At 43.3% G+C, this 25,412-nt stretch overlaps 1 protein-coding gene across 2 annotated transcripts in view; it reads right to left on the reverse strand.

The window, feature by feature from the left end:
• Window positions 1-25,412, reverse strand: part of pou6f2 (POU class 6 homeobox 2) — a 78,967-nt gene that overhangs the window by 10,148 nt on the left and 43,407 nt on the right. For both annotated transcript variants that reach the window (XM_085286919.1, XM_085286920.1), the window contains 4 exons: window positions 21,893-22,239; window positions 9,010-9,147; window positions 3,560-3,769; window positions 1,654-1,807 (listed from right to left, as the gene is read on the reverse strand). In XM_085286919.1, the coding sequence (XP_085143045.1) occupies window positions 1,654-1,807; window positions 3,560-3,769; window positions 9,010-9,147; window positions 21,893-22,239 (849 nt within the window). The remainder of the gene's footprint in view (window positions 1-1,653; window positions 1,808-3,559; window positions 3,770-9,009; window positions 9,148-21,892; window positions 22,240-25,412) is intronic.

Below are 25,412 nucleotides of genomic sequence, written 5' to 3' on the forward strand. Positions count from 1 at the left end.
GAAACTTATGCTCATTTTACATAACAGACGCCAGTTTAGATTGTCTAATAAACCAAAGAAATGACAGTAAAGGAAAAAATAAAACAATCCTAGCAGGCAGGGATCAGTCAAAAGCTGTCTACACTGAGAGTAATGAAGATGTGAAGTAGCGATGCTAAAGGTTTGTTTATTAGAATTAGAAAAAAAGGAGAAACATGTAGTTAATGCAGCAATGCAGATTTTGTTTTTATTTTCTCTGGTTTTAATATATTTGTTTCTGAGATTTCTGTCATTGATGTTGCAGTATTGGGCAAAAAATGTAAATTAACATCTCTTTCAGTGATTCTATTTATTTGAAAGGGACTATTTGTTAAATAGTTTTCTATTATATATATTTATTCTGTTCATATTAGATTGCAACAGTTTACAAGTTTGAGTTTGTGTCAGCTTATGTTAACTCCTGATCGTTAAATCTTTTTATTATTGGTTATTCATATATAAATCCAGCTGCTTTAAATTCCAACTAGAACACCAAATGTTTTAATCCGCAGCTTTAAATTTGGTCCTCAATTTTGGTTTCTGTGTTGGATTTCCTTGTTTTGGTTTGGTTTTGATTGTTTAAAAATGCTGCTTTAGATCAGTTTTCAGTAGTTGTGTGTTATTGCGACTGGTACACGCCCACTTTATGGTTTTGTATGCCCTGTGTTTTTAGCCTATTGTTAGGTAGTTGTTTTTGATTTTACTGTAACAAAATGAAAACTCTACAATGTTTATAGGTATTATATGTGCATAAATGCTAAAAATGAGTCATGTTAGCCTGTTGTTAGGTAGTTCATAGGCTGTGTTGCTAGGCAATGTACTGCCATAGTATTGATGTATAGTATAGATGAGAACCTTCAGATGTACCTGTTTACCACATCAGGTTGCTTAGTTTGCAGACAGAGATTTTGTGTATTACAGTACGTTATGGTTGGTATTTCTTAAACTGCAAGTTCAGAGCATAGTCAAACTCTTATGGTTAACTTTTTTATATATAGTTCAATAATGGCACTATTCCCTGTTTTTAATCATATTTATGCATATTTAAGGTTGTTTTTTAGTTCTTGCCTTCGCTTAGATGCTGACTTCATTTTCTGTTTTTCTTTATTTCATTTTATCATTGTGACGTGCTTATCTTCTCTCAGTTTCACTAAATTCTGTCGACATCTAAATATATTATTTCTACTTTTATTTCCTTATAAATGGACTTATATTGAGCAAAAAAGTTAAATAAACATATAATAAATAAAGATTGTAGGTATAGAACGATGCAATAATGTAATGCAACCACACAAAGCATTTGATATAGACCTTTGTAGAGACCTTTGTCACAAAGTGCTGAGATGTGAACTAACACACGGAATGTTGTTACTTTTATTCTTTAAGAAAATAAGAGCATGCCTCAACTTGAAATAAAAACATCTCTGACAATTGGAGAAATCCGCAGTGTTATGTGGCATGAAACACCGGGGATAATGACAACACATTGCTCTTTCAGCGATCGACAACCTTCCACCTCGGCTGTATTGAATGACAGAAAAATATTTCCATGGCTACGTTCCGCTAGTTGTGTAATTCCTCTCGTTATAAATCACATTATAAAATGCTGTGAGCTGAGCTGTGTTGGACACTTACTGCTGACCAGCTGCCCCACGCTGAGAGCCGAGGAAGAGGAGGAGGTGGAGGAGGAAGAAGAGGCCTGGTGGAGAGGACTCTGTCTGTGGGGCATGTGGAGCAGGTTGGGCTGAGATGATGCGGGGCCTGTCTGACCCTGCTGAGCCTGAGGCAGCTGGACACAAACACAGAGAGAGAGAGAGAGCTGACACGATATACTGACAGCATGTTTTACTCTCTGTGCACGTCGTCACAATAATCAGAATTTACAGTAATCATGTCATTATGGTGATTGGGCCACAATATCAAATCTAATCAATTAATCAGCAGCTATTAAATTAGCCACTTAGAAGGTGAATATAATTAGATTTACCTTGTACCTGATGATTACTGCCTGCAGTATTTGCACTGACAGAGCAGACTATAGTGCCAATAGTCTGCTCAATAGACTAGAGCAGTAGTTTACCACTGTATTTGGCAGTGAGGGTCTAAAAGGAAGCTTGTTCAGCTCAGGCACTCCACTGTCTCTGTGAGCTTTATAATCGCCTATCTGCAGAAAAACAATTAAGAATCTTCTTCTGCTCTGTATCTTGATACTAATAACGGCAGCCTGAATCCTAAATAAAAACATGTGGACACAGCAGTCCCCATATCAAACATAATTCATGATCTGCAGGCTACGTGCTCTGATGGAAAAAAAAAAGAAACAGTGTATTTTCATGTTTTATGCACATTTGAATTGCTTTTACAAGATCAAGATGGTGTGTCTCCACTCTTAAAAGCTGTCTCCGCCATAAACTGGGCAGGCTTCTTCTTCTCCTTCTGTGCTATTAATTATTTTCTCTGTGGCATGTGTTTGTTTGGGGGGTGTCAACAGCAATGCACACACTGTCAGGACTGTTGACAGGCTCAGAGAATTATCTAGCTTCACTGGAAATATTCGAGACTGCAGGCTGTGACAACCGTAAATTATGCCCGCGGAACAATGTGTACATGCGGGGCTTTGAAGTGGAGACAAAAGCATAAACATTATTACAAATGCATTAATTCATTCAAGAGTATGATCTGCCGTTCTCGGGGGGGGGAGGGACCCACAATTAGGTGTCCGCCCGCTAAGAGTTCATCCATCCTGGACTGTAGAGGCCTTCAATGTGAACTTTTACCCTATAATTCAGCCCTGACATCATCATTATCAAGTCAATAACTTTTCACTGTCGGCGTGAATGCATCTGGTGCTGCACGCGTTCGCCGAAATTGGGAGGAGGTGTTTGCTCGAGTGTTCCTACTTACAGTGTGAACTCAAACAAAAAGGAAAAAACAGAGCTGGGGTTTTTTGTGTGTCTCTCTTTAAATAAAACAAAATGTTTCATGTTCAGGTCAGAAAAGACAAATCGTAAGGATGGAGAGTGTGACTGAGGCAGGAGGAGGAGGGTGAGTGAAACGGAAAGCAGGTGGAAAACAGAGCGAGGAGTGTTTCAGTTTTAAGTGGGGTGATGAAAAGTGGTGTGTTTTTTTTTTCTTATGTTGGGCTCTGCAGGGGTTTAGCAGTCTCGCTGAGACTGAAGCTGAAAGGTTGGTTGACAAGCACACACACACACACACACACACACATGCATGCATTGTGAAAATTGTACCAGGAGCTACAATTTTCCAAGTGGAGTGATGCAAATGAGCATTATGAGTGTTGAAGCGGGAAAAATATGAGGTGTTTATCATAAAACAGAGCTGCCTTGGCTTTTGCTTTCATGAATAAACAGGCTAACTCTAGTTTGACTCCACTAGGTGTTGCTCATTCGACAGTTTTTAAAACACAGCTCGTGATCACTTGAGGAGTACGAGTTTAAGAATGTAATAAGCTGCTCTGCAAGACTTCCTCCTTTTTATACGTGTGTGTGAGAGTGTGTTTGTACATGAGCATATATGTTACCTGCTGTCCAGGCTTGATTGGTGACAGCGTGATTCCCTGGGTGTTGATGACAGGCAGGATCTGATTGCCGATCACTGTGGCGATGATCTGGCCTTGAGCGTTGGTCAGAAGCTGAGGTGTAATTGGCTGTACCTGCAGTGCTGGGTTGCCACCCCCTGATTGGCTGGAGGGCCCTGCAGAGTTGGGCATCAGTGGGATTGTTCCAATTATCTACAAAGGGGGTAAGAGAGGAGACAAAATCAGCTGGGTGGTTTTAAAAAGTAGAAAGAGCGGAGAGGCTAAATGCTACTGGAGGTATCAGTTGTAATGATATCTACTGCTGTGAGTCTTTAGGCTTTTTTTATGTGTTTCTGATTGGAAATGAAGTTTAAACTGGTCATATCTCATGTTCTGTGGTTAATGAGAGCGCTCTGCTTTTGAGCTGGTCTGTTTGTGATTCGGGGAGGAAAAAACATGCAGAAGTGTCCACTGATCATCTGTCACTGAGGTGGTTTTACAGCCTAGAGCAAGTGAAGCCAAAGCAGACTGCTGGGAGCGCACTGCAAAGGTCAGCGCTGAATACCTGTGTGTGTGATGGTGCACACCACTGAGTGTATTATCCATCACCAGGCCAAGACTGGGATGATTGTGAGTGTGTGTGTGTGTGTGTGTGTGTGTGTGTGTGTGTGTGTGTTTGTGCTTAAGTGTCTTTGTCTGTCTCTGGTGAGAAGCAGTGAGGCTGCTGAGAGACAGAGACCCCCATTTCACCCACTCACACACACACCAGGCCAGGGAGGAAGAAGTGGAGAGAACAAGTAAGAAAAGAAACAATAAGAGGAGAGAAGAGGAGCAGCAGAGAGTGAGACAGGACCCCGTGTCTCTAATTCAACTCTCAGGGTCCCAGGGGTACTTCACCCCTCCTCCTCCCTCCCTCCATCCCCTGCTCTCCTCTCCTCTGTGGCTGTAATCAGGAAGGGCAGATCAAAGGGGGCAGCAGAGTGTCACTGCAACATTTTAGCTCTCAGAGCTGCCAGAGTGTGGCCAAGAGTGGCGCTTTAGGGGGGACTTAGCGCCTCTTCACCATGATGAAGGTTAATGTCATCTGGGGACTGGTTCTGGGCAGCTCCTGAGCAGCAGTCGCCCTGGCCCCCCCGCTGGCCGCCCTCCTCCACCAAGCCTCATTACACCAGAGAGCAGCTCAACACGGATGAGACGCCCATCATTCTAAATTCTGTTATTTGGCAACCGGGCAAAGAGCTACTTTTGCTAAGATTGCACTGTCTTGGACGCTTTCTTTTTATGTTTATATTTCAGTCCGAGCTTCTGCACCTCAGCCCAGAGCAAAGCAGAGGCACAGGCTTCTCTGGTCCCTAGCTCCTGTTTCCACCACCGCTAATGTGTTTTAGCGCACGGTCCGCCTCCCCCTTCCCCCTACCCCCGTCTCTTTGACATAATAGGGAGGGATCAGCGAGAGAAAGGTGGGCCGACAATCTGTAATTCATCCCTGCCACGGCTCATTTGCTTACGTTGCTTCGCATTAGGGGAGAGATAATTTATCTCTCTCTCTGCGCTGGCTTTACAAATTCTCTGCAATGCTCTTCTGCCACTTAGCATATTTTATTGCCCTGCCTGACGCTTGTGTCTCCTGAGTCCCACTGATCCCGCTTTGCATGCCACGGTGGCAGGGAACTTGTTCCGCTCAATTATTCATCGTCATTGGACTAAGTGGTTGTTCTATAAGCATAATAAAAGAGCAGGCGACTGACAGCTTAGCTCTCATCCCCGTCCCGCTATGCCATCCTTCACCATCTGCATATCTCAGGCAGATGTTTCGTGGCGCTGTCACAACTCTTCACTCAGGCTGGAAGGGCAGGGCAGGGATGTGACAGTGTAGTGAAGTACCTCGGTGTTAACTTATGGTCAGGAGGGAGGGCTTTGTTGTATAAGCTTATGGGAAGTCCTGAATCAACTAATCCTATTTATTTTTCATTTCTGAGCACTGAGCCTCAATGATTTTTTTATGACCACAATTAATCTTTTAGCAGTGAGTGTTGAGCAGAACGCTTTGGTCAAAGGCCATCATTTAACCGTAATGCAAGAGACACTTTGTTGTAGTAGAGGAAAAGGAACCTCTCTTTTTCCTTATTTACCTTAAAAAACAAGAGTCCCAAACAATTAGGTCAGTTTATGTGTGAGTGATCTCTGTCAGTCAAAGCAACTTTTTTCCTTCTAATCATTATCACTCCTCAGAAAACACCTGGAAAATATGCACCTTTTCTGTCTTTCTCCTCAGACACAGTTGTTTTCGTTTCTTCAGTTCTCCTGCGTTTTTGCCTTAGGCTTGGTTATTGGAACAACTTTTTCCATATATAACAAAATGTGGGGATGGCATCGTGCAGACTGCAGGTAGCAAGCATAAGTTAATTGGTTGTGAACAAAACTGAGTGGTGCACGTTTTACAAATTGAAAGCTACATTTTTCCAAAACATACTTCTACACACGAGTTAGTGAATGAGTGAATGACGTTATCTCTGGCAGTGAGCATAGAAGCCCCACCCACCAGCACTTCAGATCTTCTGTTTGTAAGGGACAGCCAATCAGAAGAAAGGCGGCTTAAAGAGCAGGGGGAGGGAGCTGAACTATGATTCAACCAAAGGTACTCTAGTAGTGAAGCTAGAAAATGTTTTTATGTGACAAACTAATTTATCTAGTTAACAGCACAGTTAAAGTCCTGTTTTTGAGTCTTTTTTAGCAATTGCTAAAGCTATTATGATAATATATTTATATATGAAGCTACTCTGCTCATGTTTTCTGACTGTGTACTTCCAAACCTGCAGTCCCCTGAAGCAACCAGAAGTGAATTCTCTTACTCTACAGCTAGCCTGAATTTCATGGATAAATAAAATCATTTCCTATTTGAAAATGTCCAGCTGTCGGTTTCTTTCATCACACAACCATTTCATAAATACGCAGCCAAAGGAGCTTGCAAAGAAAAGCGTCTGGACTTCTTTAAGTTGCTTGAAGACGTTTCACCTCTCATCCGAGAAGCTTCTTCAGTTCTAAGGTCAAATGGTGGAGAGTCCCAGATATAAACCTAGTGGGAGTGACCCCCCACAGAGGGACAAAAGGACCCCCTGATGATCCTCTAATCGCCTGTGGGGGGTCTCTCCCACTAGGTTTATATCTGGGACTCTCCACCATTTGACCTTAGAACTGAAGAAGCTTCTCGGATGAGAGGTGAAACGTCTTCAAGCAACTTAAAGAAGTCCAGACGCTTTTCTTTGCAAGCTCCTTTGACTATGATGACCTGGATGACTGAGAACCTTCACAGACATAAATACGCAGCCTTCAGGTACTCCTCCCATTCACTGCTAACTCCCTCTCCTCGCATGCCTTTCCGTTTTCTCGCCTTTATTTGGCTTCCCATGTTTGCTTCCCTTTCCAGTTCGTGGAATGACATGTGAGAAACGTGCCTCTATCCACCCAGCAGAACTCATTAAGATTATGCTGCTCTTGTTTCCGCAGAAATGCCATCTCATCTCTCCGGCCAGGGCAATCTGTGTCTTTAGCCATGGTGGCCAGGCAATATCTCTGCCCATTTTCTCTCCACCACTGTTCATGCAGTGAATTGAAACTCGGGAAGGAAAATGTTTGGGAAGTTTGGACTTGTGTCAACATACAAGTCTAAAGAAAGCTAGCGCTTACAGCAAATTAAAGCTTCAAACAGCAGACTAATAATGGTGCACCACAGAAGATATTTCCTGTTTCCTATCTGCCTCTATTCTATCACTATTTCCTGTATTCATATACAATTAACCCTATATGGTATTGTGGCTCAGCTTCACCTGTTTTAACTAACTTTGCAGGTTAACAGCAAGTGCAACTCTTACCTGTTGCGTCAGCACATGTCGTGAAAGGTAGAAGATGCTGGGAGAGATGTGATGTTCATGCACAAAGCCAAGGAATCTGTCCTAACCATACCAGGATCGTTTCAGGGATTTAAGTCAGGAAACAGCCCTTAATGTCCCCAGTGCTCAATGCAGTTTTAACTGCATTTTAAAACAGTGAGAAAAGAATTTGCACCGAAGAGAAGAGGTTCAAAAACGGCCAGAGATTTGTTTAAAAAGAAAAAAAAGATCTCAGGAGTGACAGTGACTTAATAATTGTGCCTTTTATCCGCAACTGTTAATCACTGTTGCAGAGGCAGTGAGGATAAAAGAGCCTCATTGATTTCCCTTGGAGAATAAAAAAAAGCTTGGGCCAATATAATTAAGATTTAAAAACATACTGAACTCCAAACATCCACCAGGTCTGACACTTCTCAAGGTTCTCAGAACGCTTGCTTATGAAAAGGTCTTTTGGGAGAGTTGGCAGAGGAAGCGGCACAGAGGCACAATTTAAATTCAAGGAAAGGTAACTTTTTACTCATGTATTACAGACATGACACATAACTTGTCCCTAAATTCAGTTTAAGACACATCTTAAAGATAATAGCTGCTCTCTAGTAAAGACAAAATAAAGCCGCTGTGTGTGTTTGTTAGACCTCCAGCCTTGTTTGAGGTACGCATTAGCCTGTATAATATTTTCTGTGGTTGGGGGGAGGAGGGGCAGGACCTTCTGATAGGGCAGTGCATGTTTCAGAGCCCTCCGTCTGAATAATGCTGAGGAATAATGAGGTGGGGAGCAAAGGATGTAGCCTAAGGCTTTGACCGTCTCTGTGACCTGATTATGTCAGGGAGTGTCAGCCACCAAGACACTACAAAAGCACAGAGCATCCCGTCAAGTCCATATCCACAGTGATCTGTTCCCAGTGCTCCAGGCACCTTGTGAGCCAGGGAAGTCCATACTGTCTCATTAGCAACGTTTAGCATCAAGAGTTCGGACACACTTTACTATACGCAGTGAAGCGCGGTCGAACTGGTGGCTCTGAAATGCTCCTGCAGTCGGTTAATTTTAAAATCCAGCATGTTTTTGTGCTAAGAAATGCTTCAACATCAGCATACAGTGCAAGTGTGAAACAGCGATGAAACAGGGGTTAAACTAAATAACACGATGTGGCACGAAAGGGCACGCGGTCCATACAATCTTCCTTTAATATGTGCTGTGTGCACCTGAGATAAGATGATTCATTAGATAAGGCCCTGCAATGACAAGCATCATCGTTCAAGCCTCTGGCTACTGATGGAACAATTCTGCAGCCACCCTGTGAATATGACAAGGTCAGCGTTTTGCTGCGCGTGAGGATAAAAGAAGGAAGGGCTTTGTTTATTCCCAAAATGCTTAACATGATGTGGGGCGGCTACTGGATTGTAGACAAACAACTTTAAGACTAGCTACTAGAAGTCTGCGTGGAAAGATCAGACTGTTTATTCTGAGCTGCACTTTTTTATACGTGATAGATGAACTCCCAGCATCTTCTAGAGCTCTCTGGAGTTTTTATTCAGCCCTATATTTAAGCTCGTTGCACTCACCTGTCCTTGTGCGTTGGTGACCAGCTGCCCGGTGGCCCCTTGCAGGTTTGACAGGGCGTTGCCAAACACCTGTGAGCCGGCGATGGATCCCATGGCTGCTGCTGCCGCTACCGCCGCCTGGCTGGCCAGAGGATTCATCTGGAGAGGGCGAAGACATTGTTTGATGGCACCAGTGCAGATGTTTACAGCACAATACAGATTCCTACAGATGCAGGTTTACAGGCGTCACACTTTTGTTTATTGTTTGTGGGGCCAGAATAGGCCAACTGCAGTGAGGGCTGCACAGTCCATCATATAGTTCCCAGAGGTCTGTGCTCCTGGACCCAGTGGGAGGCTCGAGGGTAGGGAGGAGCAGCGAAAACAGGAGGGCGGCTGTGAATAAGTGGCCATTTTACCACTCTAAGTGCTTTCTCTGGCCCCCGGGGCTCCCCACGGGCCGAGCCGAGTCTTTCCACCCGCAGCAATGACCCAACAGCTTCCCGCTCTCACAATAGAGCCAGGCGGCGTGGCCATGCATCACTGTATCGTAAAACCGCTTCAATATGCTTCGACTCAGAAATCCTCTGACTCACTGTTACAGCTGAAGCAAAGGAGGGTTAAAATGACCGCCTTTGCCCTCGCTGTAATGGACTCATCTGGTCTGGCCTGTGGTTGTGAAAAGAGGCTCGGTGCATCAGGGAGAGGTTGTAGAGCTCTGCCACATTGCTGAGATTACCCATATAAATCAAGCTAACCACTTATTAGGGGGCTGAAAATGCACTGCTGATTTGGTTGTAGTGCAGCAGAGCAAAGTCTTATTAGGTTGAGTAAGTAGATCAAAGACCAAGAAGAGATAGGAGACCTCCCAATTACTCAACAGAATAGAGAAATAATAGAAACACTGCTTAAGAAGCAGGCTGCCCGCTCCCCGCTGCTAATGCTGGTCGGGTACATGCTTAAATTAAAAGCAGGGTTTATTTACAAGATTTAAAATACAGCATGCTGCGACAAAAAGTCTCCCCAGAAACATCAACTTTTCCACACTTTCTCTGCAGCGAATTCAGCTCTGTTCATCTGAGATCACCCAGTCGCCATTCATCTTTTACCGTACCCCACCACCATATATATATTATTACACTTTTCGAAATCAAATGATGAAAAAATGCCACCGAGCGATCGATACTTTTTCATTGACAGTAAAGGTTAAGCACATTAAGAATGACACTGCATTTGTCTTATGAAATCATATTTCATGTTGGTGGCCTCAAATTGGCCGTGATTGATATTGCCTCCTCTCGTCTGAAAGTCATCCAGTTTTTCCTCGATAATCGCAAGATTGTCTTTTATGTGTCCAGCAGTTGTCCTTTGGATATCTGAACATCTCAAAACGCTGAAAAACTGCGCGCCTACTTTTAGCTGTATATATGTAGCATAAGAGAATTCAAGCTGAAATAAAGACTAACCTAAGCAGCACAGCTACAGCACATCGACTACAGGCAGGATTATCTGAGTTTACAGTGCTGCTACATTAAAGAGCATCAATGTACAGAAGCAACAATGGGAGATGCATGTACGTATCATATGGCAGCCAGTATTTCTTACACAATGTGTCATTTTTAGTATGTTTGAATCTCCATTATGTCCCCATTAGAAGATAAAAAACAAGAGTAAGACTTTACTCTTATATTTTCTCTAAAAGATGCATTTGCTTTTACTAAACTGCCCTTTGACCCACATCCTTGCTAAACACTGATAAATTATAATTCAAATTTCATGTGCACATTAATAATCTCAAGGGGCTGGAAGCATTTGGCACTGTAAGCAATTAATTAGGTTTTATACGTGACTACTTATCAGTGACATATTTAAAGGATTTTTCATGCAAAAATGTTTAATTTTTTGCAGCGGTTTTAAGTAGAATCAATAAAACCAACATTATTGTTATTTAACCAGCTTTGTTAATTGGGTTTCATTTTGTCAGACAGTCATAAATAACAGGGAAACACAGTTTTCTTTCAAGTAACACAGACTCACTGCCTTTACTGCATACACACCGATTGTGCTTAGGTACAAAGTAGCCCCCCAGAGGCTCCTACATAACCCAGGAAAAACCTGATTTATAACGGTGACTGTACTGACAAATGGCATATCCTGATAAAAGTGTAAGTGGTTATATTACACATGGATTTTTTTCTACGTACAGAAAACTTTGGCTCCCACTAAACAGGTTTTGGCTTTCCAGATGCAACTTTTAAGTGGGGTTTAATTTACTCAAGCTTATCCTCCGGAGGCCTGAGCTCTTGTTTGGGGTGCATTTATAATTTCCTCTAGCTATTTGGCATTAGTTGGACCTTATAAAGATAAAAACTGAGCATCAAATTTAAACAGACACAGATGGGGACAGTGGGTTTATTTTACAGCATAGCACAGCTCTGTCACCGTTGTTTAAAAACTGTATTTATTGATTAGAAGGAAGTATAAGAGGCAAAAAAGCCAAAATGTAATGTTCCCATAAGAGGATGAAGAGTCTCGATAGGATAAGATGAAATTTTATTAATTATATAGCCAAAAAAATAACTGTGCCGTATGGAGCCCAATTTTGTGTCTGGAAAAGCTTTGATTATACTTTTACCTTTATTACTATCATTATACAAAAGCAAAAATTGTAGAGAGATTCGTAGCAAAAGTACCTTTATTGTGATGAAAAAATAACAGCAGTAATGCTTTCCTGGAAGAGGGATAAAAAGGAGTCATCACCGCTGACCTCGTATACGCTCAAAGGCGAATGTGAATTGATGATTGTTGTGGAAAAACTTTGAGAATCAGTCGAGAATGTTTTGAAAAGTCGGTGACACATGAAAGCTGAAACGGCTCCACATCCTCCTCTGGCATGCTGCTCCCAGTAGTGCTTTCTTGGCTTTTAAAATGTCTTTTCAAAAACAAAAACAAAAAAAGAAAAGCAAAAAAAAAAAAGAAAAGAAATGGAGATCACAGGGCGTGATCTATTTGACCAGCTTTGTCTTTCACACAGAACGCACATAAAGCAGCATTATCGCCCACGTTATCATCAGCAGCAAAGCCTAAAAACTGCTAATCCTGAAAAATACCACAAGTATGAAGCGACTTGTAGCGAGACTGAGAAACTGAGAGGCAGACGATCTCCTCCCCTCGTCTACCTGAAGAAGAAATAAAAGCTGCTCCGGCCGCTGTGGTAGCCCAGGTGAGACAGGCTGTGAATGTAAAATGCTGACTTGAGAGTTCTTTGAGCCGTTTGGGTGAAAACACAGCACTGAGGGTGCTGCGATTGTGAATGGGGACACAGAGAAGAGCCAACACGGTCAGTTAAACAGAGTTAAACAGAGGCTACAGATCAACACACAGATAATGTGATCTGCTCAGGCGAGCACGCCCAGAGTCTGCCTGAAAATCTGCTGCGCTCGGCGTCATTGTGTGAGTGATGGGTTGTTGGAGAAGCTTTCAGATTTATCTGAAATATTATCATTGAGCCTCATTCGATGATAGGCCTTTCAGATGCTATGTTATTCGGGTAAATCTAGGTGAAAAGAGAGCAGGCTTTATTGCCGCGTCTCTGGCACGGGATAATATGGATAGCAGTTGGAAGGAGAGCAAGGAATAAGGAGAGGCGAGGCTGTGTTCAACACCTAAACAGGTGATTTTCCGCCACGGTGACTCCTCTCAACACCTCGGCGGGAGGCACAAAATGACAGAGCTGGCCTAGCATTTGTACTGATTGCATGTGTTGGAAGAGATAAACAGTGATCATCCAGTTTGTAGAGTCTGCATGTTAACCATTGTGGTTTATTCTTTTCATTCGCTACGAAAAAGGGCGTCTGAGAAGATTTTTGGCAGATCGGGATGCTCCGGTTTAACGCAAGTGTTGAAATAAGCTCACGTCGGTGTGTTTATTTAAAAAAAAAAAACAACTAACAGTTTTAAGGTAAAATTCAAGCCAGCAAATTCAAAGCCTCCATTATATCATGTGACAACATTTTGTCACCTTTAGCCCCCTCTAGCTGCTTCGCTCTCCTGGTTTAATATAGGCAAACTTGCAAGGATACACGGGGATAAACACACACAAAATAAATGTGCCTGGCGGGGAGGAAAAAAAAAGCCTGCAAATTGTTAAAAATGCATCTTTTTCGGTATGAAGGGGGGAGTCTTTAAACTCCGCCGGGCTCTCCGTCGCCTTGTTTGACCATGAGGGTCACCTGGTGCAGCAACCCGTGTAATCTCAGGAATAGAGGGAAAAATAGTGTCCCCGCAAACCGTGGAGAGACCCCTGAAAATAAAATCGTCTGACACGAACAACTGGAGTTTATTCTTGGTTTTTGCTCTTTTCATGTGGCCGTTTTAAACTTAATTGCTTTCCCCCCCCCCCTTTTCGGGGCCTGCACTAGACAAAAAAAGAGCAAAGATAAATGGACAAGTGGTGGAGGTGCAAGCAAGAAGGGGGGGCAGATTTGTCTACGCTCGGGCTCTGGGATTTGTGCGAAGCGTATTTTCTGCTCATCTGTGAGTCAAGAAAAGAATCAAACGTGCGTTTAACCTAACAGGGAAATTTCAAAGAGAATTGACCTGATGCTGAAAGTGGTTACATACAAACTTTTTACAGGTAGAAACAATCATCTACAAAAATATCGGAAAGTTTTACCCTCAATCATCCAGCCACAGCTGAATCAAAGTGGACCCAGCAGGGTAAATCATCAGTCAATACCACTATTGTTTCTGTATGAGGAGAATGTCCTTTATCTGGAGCAACATGGAAGCTTCCCTCGTCCGTCCTCGCCCCACATCTCTGTCTCCTCCCTGCTCTTTTCCCACTCCGGAGTGAATGTAATCAGCTGTGACATGAGAAAACACGTTCTGTGTCTGTCAGGACTCTGCAAGTCTTCCGCTGACAGTCCTCTGCTGACTCCCCTCCTCCCCCAAAAAAGCCTCTCGCCCACCTCCCTGTCTCCCCTTCCTCACATCTGCTGTGCTTATGAACATCAAAATGCCATTAGGCCCTCCAAAACACCTCTAGTCCCTTGGTTGGTGGGGGCCTCGCACCGTGGTTGTGCACTCTGAGCCCTCCCAGCGCCAAATATTGCTCACCACTGGGCCTCAGCTCCAGCCGTTGTGAAAAATAAACCCCAAAAAGAGCCATTTTTGAGGAGAAATATTGGAACGTGAAAGACAGATAGAACAACTGGGGCAGATAACACCCGGCAAAATACAATAACGCTGCATCCGGTGACAGTCGGGCATTGTAATTGCTTAAGGCAGCGTAGGGATGGTGGTGGCAGCGGGTGTGGACGTGGAGGTGGCCGAGGTGGCACGGCGGGTGCTAATGGAGTGATGTCATATGGAAGACCAGAATGACAGCTAGTTAACTGAGGCGGTTTGGCTGATCAAATAAAATGCATTAACTCCAGGAAATGGATATCGCGGGCGGTCTCAGAAATGGCCATATCTAATGAGGCGAAATGCAAATGAGGGAGGAAAAGAGTCGTGAAAACGTTTAAACTAACTATAAAGGGATGATGGAGTGTCGGACAGTGGCCGTCAATCTCCCCGCTCATTACCTTCATGTGAAATTAACAGCAGCTTTAATCATTACATAAAATCTGCTCCAGCCCATTTGTTGATAATTGTGAGGCACGGCGGTTCAGAGCGGGTTCCTTGTCATTAATCACCGCAGCAGTATATTTCCACTGGTTAGGGGACACTCGGAGAGTAAAAATATAAGTTATACTACAGTCCTCCAACACTATTCCTCTTCCTGGAGAATGATCTATAATATTTAGCTGTTTCCAGATGTATTAAATTTGAAACTACTTGGTGATTAAGTATCTACAGGAAAGTGCTGACCATTTCAGCTCATGATGTGACATATTTGGTGCAGTTATTTCTGTACCATACTAGCGCTGGGCTGGAAATCACAGCCGCGACCAGCGTTGCGGGAAAATATACTGCTGCTCCGGCTATGATTTCTTAAAGTGGGTACCTGGCCACGGGAGAAAATGAAAAATCAAATCATTAGGCGATCCGACTGTGGAGAATCAACAAAGACTCTTTGCAGCCTTTAGATGAGCATTACCTCAAATATTCAATGTTTAATAAACCATATTTCTTGATTCTTGAGTTGTATTTCCACTGGACTGATTACATCCCATTGCTTTTCGTTTAGGTGGAAATGGCATCTCTTTTCACTCTGCTGTTGTTTGACATATAAATATAGCATTTGAATGACTTTAATATCTTCCTAATCAATGTCCAGTGATCTTTTGATGTCCTCAATTCAATATAGGAAGGGTCATCCATGCCGCAGCTTTATAAACACAATAAAGGTAAATGATTACTCTCCACAGTGGTGTCCAAAAATACGGCCAGTAATGAAGAGAAATGGAGGAGTTTGAGGAGGAGGCCTGTCATGTGTCATTGGCCAACTCTGAGCCCTAAGATTAATCACGAGAGAGGGGCTCTGTGGCTAAGATGTGGTCACTCTTGATCAATAAATCCACCACCCTCCCTCCCCTCCGTCCATGTCTCCTTCGCTCCCCCCCCCCCCCCGCATCCCTCCCCCCCAAAAAAGAAAAAAAAGAAAAAGAAACAAATACAGAGTTGTTGGCATGAGCTAAATCAGCATAAGTGGAGAAGTGAATTGATGAAATATGCCGCCGTATTTGTATTGATTATCTCAGTTTCGACTTCAAAGGTTTCCCCCCACCTTTGAGGAGTTGACTCAAGGAAGTGCACTTTTCTTGGATTCCAGTTGAGTCTATTTACAAAACCCATCAATTGTACATTCCCGCTAATAATGAAAAAGGGCAGGTAGACAGAGGAGGTGGGGGTTGGGGTTGGGAGAAAATGCAAAAAAGCTCCTCAGAGAGTGCAGGTGCAAATGAAAGGAATTTAAACCCACACAGCCCACTTCATATTACAAAAATATACACCAAATCCAGCCTCGGCTTACTACGACTGGAAACACTGCAGAGAAGAATTTCTGATAATATTCTGCAGAGACCACAAATGGGACTTTTGACTTGCTCTATGAGGAGGGTATAATGCAATAACATTGCATTAAAAGGGCCTTTTTACAGCGTGGCAGAGCCGCGCAGCTGTATTCCTCGTGCGAGCCCGGTGCTCTGTTTGCGGTCACTAATGGGCATCAGAAATTACAGGCAGTGGAATCGCGCCCCGCGGGGGGACTGGCCTCCTCAGCAGAGCGGAGCACTTAGACGGTGTCTGGGAGGCTGCTGGAGGAGAAAGGGGGGAACTCAATGTCACAGCCCTGCCTCATAATTAAAGAAACCCTATTCCTTTTCCACTGTTAGGTGAGCCCTAGCTCGGTGCTCCATCTGAGGGCTCCCCTGTGGGCGTCTAATGCGTGTTGCCCCCAGTGTCCATGTGGGCTGATCAGGGAGCTGTGCCTTTCTGCTGGGTGTCTGAGCTGCAAGCCCTCTGCCCACCTCGAGAGTAATGGGGCCAGGCTTAGAAGGATTGCAGATTTAAAAAAAGAAAAAAAAGAAAAAGTGACGGAAATATCAACTTGGCGAGCTCTGAAAACTCAACAAAACCAGAAAAGCCAAAAAGTAAGTGCAAGGTGCAATGTGGGTGCAGTTTTAAAAGTGAAAGTGCCCTCACAGTTTTCCAGAGGATCCTTGCGAAATATGATAAATTTAACTTTCGCCTTATTTAGAAATTCAAGGCTCATCGTCGCTCCTTAAGTCTCTAGATTTTCTCCCTGCCTAATCCCTCATTTGAAGTAAATAAAAGTAGTAGAGCTGTCATGGTCAGGTTGTTTTCCTCATCTAGCTCCCATGCTTTATAATTATTCATATGAAATGTGGTGCTGTTGATGGGCAACAGTCTTATTTTCTGCTTCAGTCAACAGTGCACATTTGTATTTCTAAATTGTGGAGCGCTTGTTATGTAAGGCAATTTTCTGCCTTCTTAAGAGCCGGATCTCCTGTGCATTAATAAGAGGCTAGGCTGAGCTGCTGGAGAGCCGAGGGCCCGCTCATGCTCTAAAACCACGCAGCTACCAGCAGCCATTTAAACACACAGCCTGCCATCATATACCGCGAGTATATATTTAAAAGTTTTATTTGAAATCTGGGGATTTAAAGCAGGTGTTATTGCGGATAATGCCAGGACGTGAGGACACTTTAAAGCTTCTACATGAAAGTAAAATTATAAGAGAAGAACGCCCAACTTTTATTCTCATGCATAAATATTTTTAAATGGTCTTTTTAATTGTCATTTCCATTAATTGTATCTTCCTCGCCAAAACTGGCAGAAAAAAGACACTCAAAACACTTTTTACTGGAAGAAATCATTTCAAATAATGTGTTTTTGTAATTCTTTTTATTTCAACATTTAAGAGCGACTTTTCCCTTTTAACGTAAACGCTGCCCAGCGTGCGCCACTGGGCCCACATTTAAGCATGTCATTTTAATTTTGAGTTAATATCCTGCAGAATGACGGCGGCTCCCTCTTTGCTAAATTCAATGAGCACGGAGCTGATCTGGAAAATCAATTAATCGATGTGCAAGACTCATTTAATACACATGATAATATAATGGGAAAAATGTACCCCCCCCCTACAAAAAAAAAAAGGGAGACATTTGGAGCAAATTGGACAGTGGTGATTTTAACAGTGGTTGACATAAGTAAAAGTGCACTGCAGCGGAAAACAGTGACATGAGTGTCTGAAGGGGCCTCAGCTGGAGACAAAAGCAGCAGTGATGGGCCCGAGATTTGAGGAGGATGGTGGAGTGAGCAGGAATGGGGAGGAAAAGGAGGAGGAGGAGGAATGGGAGGATGGCAAGGAGGTGAGGAAAGATGGAGAGTGCAGACAGCCAGGCCTCTGAAAGGCCGTTGTGGTTGGCAGCGGCTGACCTTGGTGACGATGGGTTTTCACCAGAGGCTTCTAATGAAGGCTGATTGCCAGGGAATAGTGAGGGAGCCAAAGGGGTGGAGAGGAGAGCGTGGAGGGGGGAGAGAGAGAGGAGAGGGAGAGAGAAAAGGATTGAGGAGAGACTCAGGTAATTGCAGCACTTGTGGGTTGAGGCCCTGCAGTCTTGTGATGTCGGGGTGCAGTGGGGAAGAAGAGAGATGTCTGTGGACGCTTTGGTGGTAAATTGTGGAGCACAGGGATAGGAGGCAGGCCCCTAGGCTGTAATTACCCCTATGAGTGTGTGGATGGAGAGTGGACAGGCCCAGTGTGGGGCTCTGACAGCGATCAAGGAGACGACTACGAAGGGGAGAGAGACAGACGGCGGGAGTCTGACGGAGGAGGAAGACAGGACGCCTCCACCTCCGCCAGGCCCCCCGAAAACCAGCCAGCCAGACACTGGACCAAGGTCAGAAGCTATTAGTGAACACACAACACGCTGGTGACAAGACAGCCATGACAAGAACAGCAGCACTGTAAAGGGTGCAGTTTCTGGATGGAGGAAGACATAATGTAGAAGGGGGAAAAAAGGGGCAATAAAAAGCAACTAATTAGATTAGAGGCACAAAGAGACGGATGCCGGGCCTCCGCTGGATGGCGCAGCAGGGTCAGGAGGGTCCGGGCAGACGAACTGGAATAAGACATTTGATAGGCTGGCCTAAGCTTCCTGCTGCCATGGATCAGTATGTACTGCCTCTCCTTTCCCCTGCCTGGGCTGATGTAACTCACTGGAGTGGCAAATTACACCAGACCTACAGCTGTAGCCCGACATTATGATTAATTTGATCAGTAATTTCTCCTGTTTTTCATTTTAATCGCCGAGACCATTCTGCTGTGGCAGGTCTTTCAGATCTAATTAAGATCAATTCCGGTGTAACAGACTTGGCGCGCCTTTACCCCGTCAAATCCCTGAGCTCTCCGGGCGTGGAGAAAACCCGCAGCTCTAATCAATCAACTTCCAGCAAAATCCAGCGGGCTCCCACAATCAGCCCATTAACGCACTTAAGCAAATTTCATAATCTTCCTCTGTCTATTTGTCATCACTGTGGTGGCTATTTCAGGCAGCTCCAGGCTGCCTCTGACTGCACTCTGCATGTTGGGGAGCTGCAGACAGAGTGTGTGAAAGGTGTAGGAAGGTAAATTCTCCCTTCATTTAACCACATTAGCTTCACTAATATAAGTTTAAAACACCGACTCGAGGGGGTTCGGTCTGCTGCCGTACGATTTGTAGTCTAATACGAGTATTAATGAGCTAATTAATGAAATTTGACTCACAAATTAAAAAATGCCAAACCCTCAAAAACACCAGGGATGTAATGAAGGCTTAGGATTTCTTCTCTGTGAGTTTACAAAGAATATCACACACCTCCCATGAGAAGAGAATTACAATGGGACATTAATTGGAACATAATGAGTGTTTGTCTCTCTGCGGCGCTGTGCAGTCTTTTCTGCAAATAGTTGAATGGCTGAGTGATTCTACTTGTTTGAATAATGACGGTAGGAAATAGGGGTGTTATCTGCAAAATGCTCATTGTATTATGGTAATTATGACTCCACTTTACTGCACACACTGGTTCCTCTGGGTAAAACACAGAAACACCAGAAATGCCCTTCTGTGCTGTTCATTAAAACATACAAAAGCACGATCGGGGTGACGGTGCTCACGTGCGCACGAGAAAGTCTCCACTCGGGGAAGTGCTTTGAATTTAAAAACTTCTGTAAATGAACCAGAGACGTGGGACTGAAAATCCAATCACTGACCCAAGCGGCGGAGGGAGGCGGAGCTGCTGTTTAAATCCTATTGCAGCCATGAGAGGGTGCTGAGGCCGCGGCCTGTCCTTCAGAGAGCCCCTCCCTGTGTAACTCACCCCTTGAAAATCCCAGCAATGACCCAGAGAAACTAAACCTTTTATGGCCATTTTGCTTCTTCTTCTACACACACACACACACACACACACACACACACACACACACACACACGCGCACACACACACTATAATCCTATTTGATGAGGCAATATCTTAATGATACCCGATGTGGCCCCTCTGGCCCCCTCAAAGAAGGTCTGTCCTCAGCCATCGTAATCAGCAACCCTGCTTCCTTCACAGAAACACCACCTCGATAAAGCTCGGGAACTCAGACACGCAGTGAGCTTGTTTCGAAATAACAATGGTTCTGCTGCTTTTGTTTAGATTCTTGGAAATTTAACCAAGTGGTGGTTTCCTAGCATATTAAAGCTTAAGAGAGTATCTGTTACTTAAGGTGTTTACACACTGTCTGATGCAAGCTTAATGTGTGGATCTGTATGTTGGTCAGGAGCTCTTGTATCCACAGTCAGACCGGACAGCCTGTTTGGCGCGATGTAGCGGCCAGCCTTTGGAGCCCATTAAATCCAGAGGCTGTTTTTCCTGCTGAGTCTCACTAGGCCGTGACAGGGCCGGAGAGGGCTGCGAGGGGAAACAAATAGCCCAACTCATCCTGGCCATAAAGAAGCTTGCACCACAACCCAATAAGGGTCTGACGCTGATGAATGTGACCAGGGACAGAAAGGCGACCCTGGCCAGTCTCCACCAGAAATGAAACCACAGGGATATAAAATAGGTTATTATCGTCACACAGTGACAGGCAGACGGACAGAAGGGCAGAGATGGATGGACAGACAAAGTGACTAAAAAGGAGGTTGAGTGGGAAGAGCAGCAAAGATTAAAGGACTGATTACGACTGGAAAGCCTAAGGATAGATAACCTCAGAATCCCTCCTCGATCTGCAGCAGCAGGATACGATTAATGCGTCTCGCCTGGCTGTGAGGTTGGATGTGCTCAAGTGCGTCAAGGCTTCAATAAAAACATGCATATTCTAATAGGTCCACATGGACACCACTTGATAAAGATCATCTGCAGACAAACAATCGAGCGCAGAGTATACAGCTGCTGGTAAAGGCCACAATGATGCGATTCCCATCCACATGTCAGCTCATGAAGCACTTTTCTTTTTAAAAAGAAACACTTCTTGGCCTTACTGCAAGATCAGTGAGCAGAGCTATTGTTACTATGGTTGACGTAGATAATCTGTATTAATAAAAAGAACAAATTAATGGGCAACGGCAGTGACATGATGATAAATACGTTTTAACTCTGTTCTGATGTAATTTAAAATAGCCTTTAAATATTTACATTCTAAACCAAAACAGAACTAATAAAGACCAAAAATGAAACCTCAATCCACGTAAATATAAGAGTACTGATGTAGGTGAACAGGTTGGATTAAAACCAATCAGAAGTGCCAAATCCTCTTTAGATCTACCCTCACTCATACCAGTTGGCAACCCCCTGGCAACCTCTAGAGACAAGGACAAATGTATATTCCCTGAATGGTTGGCAAGTGGTTGCTGTTGCTGGAATAGATAGATCTCAAAGTGTGCGGCACCAAAAACCTCCTTATGATTGTTTTGGTTACTAGAAGATTGATGTAGTTTGCAAGGAAGATGCCAACTTGCCAACTTCGCCTTCAAAGTAAAAGCTCGGTTTTTTAAAACATGCTAGTTTAAGTGGTTTTCCATTTCCAGTTTGTTAGAGAGACTTTGCAGACAAGTCATCATCTTACATGTGAATCTGCTAGCAGCCAAAGCAATCACAAGGAGGATTTTGGTGCTGCACCTTCTTTGCGATTTATTTAATCTAACGACACCAATCACTCGCCTATGTCTTTGACACTGCATATGTCTTTAAGACCGATTTTGCCTAGTGACACCAAGTGGCCTCCACCAATCACTCATTAACTTGTCAGGGAGTACACATTTTTTACGTATCTGGGGCTTAGCAATTAATTTTCCAGCAACCTCCAGCCAAAAATCCAAATAGAGTGTGCTGAATTAGAAGTTGTTTTAGAGAGAGGAGAAGCTGGACCTGTGCTTATCTACAAATACATGTTAGTTTGTGGACTCACGGGCAAAGGCATGGGTGGAGTGACGGGTGACGGGAGGCTGCGGGCTGGAGACTGGTTGGGTCGGTGCGGCGGGGACTGCTGCGGCTGCCCGGAGGTGGAGGAGCAGGTGGAGGCTGGAGACGGGACGGAGGTCTGCTGCTGCTGCTGGCTGGGTGGGGTCATGTGATGCTGGGATGACAGCTGGTTCTGGTTATGGGAGTGAGACTGTTGGTGATGGTGGTGCTGCTGTTGCTGCTGCTGATGTTGCTGTTGCTGCTGCTGCTGTTGTTGCTGCTGCTGCTGGTGGTGCTGCTGCATCTGTTGGAGCTGCTGCAGGTGCTGGAGCTGGGAGTTCAGTGATGAGGTAGCTGTTGATGAAAGGACAGGAGTTTGATTCTTCGTAGTGTCTGAGCCACACGCTGCAGAAGTGTTTCAGCACATAAACAAGAGGCCTTCATTATCTGAAGAATATTTTCACACCAAAGACAGAAACACATGCACACATAGAGTGTGGGATGCATAGGGTAAACAGTGAAAGACAGATGTAAATTGCATGGAGCCACAACAAGGTCCTCCTGGGTTTTTAGCCTGCATGATGGAGTCACTGAATTCAATTTAGCTAGTTGGAGGACAAAGCTATCAAGCCTGACTGATATAATTGCTCTCCGGAGCCAAAAGTCGTCATTGTCACTCGGAGAAAGAAAGAATCTTTGGTTTAATGGCTCAAAATCTCATAAGAAAGAGACATCCATCTTCTCTGTAAGAGTTCAGAAATAAACCCATTAACTAATTGGATCCAATAATAGCGTGCCATTAGAAAGTAATTCCAACATTTAAATGCTTATAAATTTTTATGCTGTTTAAAAAAAAAAATCAGTTAACACTCAAGCTGCAGCCACACCAGACATGCAGATACTACCAAGTAGGGCTGGGCGATATGACCCAAAATTCATATCTCGATATTTTTTACCTGGATGGCGATATAAGATATATATCTCGATATTATTATTTTTTTAAGCCATAAGTTAAGAACAAAAAGAGAGTTCTTAGTCACACTGTGTCCCAGATGTCACACGGGCACTTTTACTTACATACAGCGTAGATGTACATGAAGAAATTACTCAAAAATAAATTATCAGCATTTATTAAATAATCATGGTCCATAAATAAAAGAAAACAATGTTGTTTTTGTGCATAACAAAAAGCTCACAATTGTGCAGTCAAAATGTAAACTAATAGATGCTGAGCGTAATAACAAAGAGACAGATTTCACAGCTGCACCACGTCTCTGAACAGGTCTCTGAACACGTATCACTCCGCGAGGCTCCTCCTCGGTAGCCGTAGTCCTCTGACAATCCATCAAGCGGTGCAACTCCGTAGCTTAGCAAAGTCATATTAAAACATTTTTTGACAGATTGCTGAGCGCTGTGTACCACATAAAATCGGTTCGCGGTCAGTAAGCACAACCAGAATTCATACATAAGGCGCACTGTCGATTTTTGAGAAAATGAAAGGATTTTAGGCCGTGCAGCCCCTCCGGGCTGCATGTCGTTAGCGCGGTTAGCTCGCTAACACGTTGACACCGTCCAGCCCCACGCACGGTAACTCGCTAACGGAGATTTTCCGCTTTCATCTTGTCATTGCCTGCAGGTGAAGCTATGGGGGAGGCGGAGTTGTGTTCAGTGAAGGAGAGGCGAGGCCGAGTAACGCAGCGTAGAGACAAAAGTGGACGAAAGAGAGGCAAACCTGCGGCTCCACAAGTATAATTATAACGTAACATAGACTATATCGATATAAACGATATTGTCACATCTTATATCTCGTATGAAAATATATCGATATTTTTAAAAAAACTCGATATATCGCCCAGCCCTACTACCAAGTACCCAGAGAGCACACCTGACATAAAACAAATGTAAAAACATGTTGGTGTGACCGCTGTGCAGTTCACTCCAAACACCCGAATACACAACTTGGTGGATCTTCTGTCATTTCACACACACAAACACACACTTTATGTTTGAATGTCAGACGAAAGCCACAGCACAACACAGACAACGAATGATTTCTACTAAAGGAATCAACCGTAACACCATATGTGCGAAATGGGCTAAAAACAACAACATCTAAGCTGACCTTCACACCCTAAACAGAAGAAAGGACAAACTGAGTTTACACACAGATGTGATGGATAGAAGAGACTTTTTAAAACCGGTGTATGTCTTAACATGTTGACAGTTCAACCGCTTAAAAACAACTTTACATATCAGAACATATCATTGCTACGCTTGACTTCCAGCAGACTGCTGTGGACTGCTCGGTGATGCTACACAGCCTTAGACAGAAAAGAAAAGAGTGAAATCAACATTTGACTGTTTCTGTGCTGCAAAAGATAATTTGGGTTTAGTGGAGACAGGACTGATCTGTATGGAGATATTTCATCTAGCTTTTTACAGTGTAGTGCACAATAAAAAGACATTTCTGCCCTATGTAATTGTTTCCACAGTTAAAGTTACTTTCAGCTGCTCACTTATTCAGAAGAGGGTGACCACAGCAGGTAGCTCTGCATGTTTGATTTGCCCTTCTTAACACAACCCACAAAAGAGTTTGTTTCTCCTCCCAAAATTGAATTCAGCCTCATTTGCTTGTTAGGCAAAAGTGTAAACTACTGCACTATAGAGCCGCTTCAGTTCTTAAAAAAAGTTAAAAAATAATCTTAAAACCTACAACTTCTTTGGATGGAAAGTAGACTCTGATCTTTCAGTACTAGCATTTCAATTCCATTCAATTCAGTTTATTTACAAATCCCATCAACAGTCGCCTCAAAGTGCTTAAAACATCAGAAAAATGAAAATGTAAACACAGAAAAACACCCTTCAATCATGCTATGAGTGTTGATGTTGCATAGTTTGCCCACCAGAGGGCACTCTACAATATGTCTCTGGGTTGCAACAACCACAACAGGCAGTTGATTCAAGAACTATCGGGCGGTGGTAAACGAATAATCCACGAGTTGTTGTAACAGCAAAATTACTTTTTAAACATCACTTTCGTTATCTTAGACTACACTATTAAATTACTCCATATAATTCTGCGTTGTGTGTCTGAAAGAAAAAAATATCGGATTTTTAAATCACCAAATATCGGTATCGGTCTTTAAAATCTCATATACTAAAAAGCAAGGTAATTATGCTGAGTAAAGCATATGCTGTCTAAACAAGCTAAATTAACAAGTTTTGCGAAAAATACACTTCCTGTTTTTAGAATTAGGAAAATAAAGACTAAATAAATACTTCAATTAAACTTCTATTAATAACTAAATTAACTACGTTTGCGTCTTTTAAGTCAAATGTTCATGCTTTAAAACTAAAAATCCACAAACTAGGGTGTAAACTGTGATGTCATTCTGAAAAACATATAAAGTGTCGCAGATAATGTATTTATACTATATTAACATACACGGCCGAACTAAGCTAAGCTAAATATTTACAGTGTCTATAACACAAAGGCCCTGATAACAAACACTGGAAAATGACTTGTG

Source organism: Mchenga conophoros, linkage group LG9, assembly GCF_057382185.1.
Source record: "Mchenga conophoros isolate Kocher_MC1m ecotype Shallow Benthic linkage group LG9, M_conophoros_male_GT1.1, whole genome shotgun sequence".
Lineage (NCBI taxonomy): Eukaryota > Metazoa > Chordata > Actinopteri > Cichliformes > Cichlidae > Mchenga > Mchenga conophoros.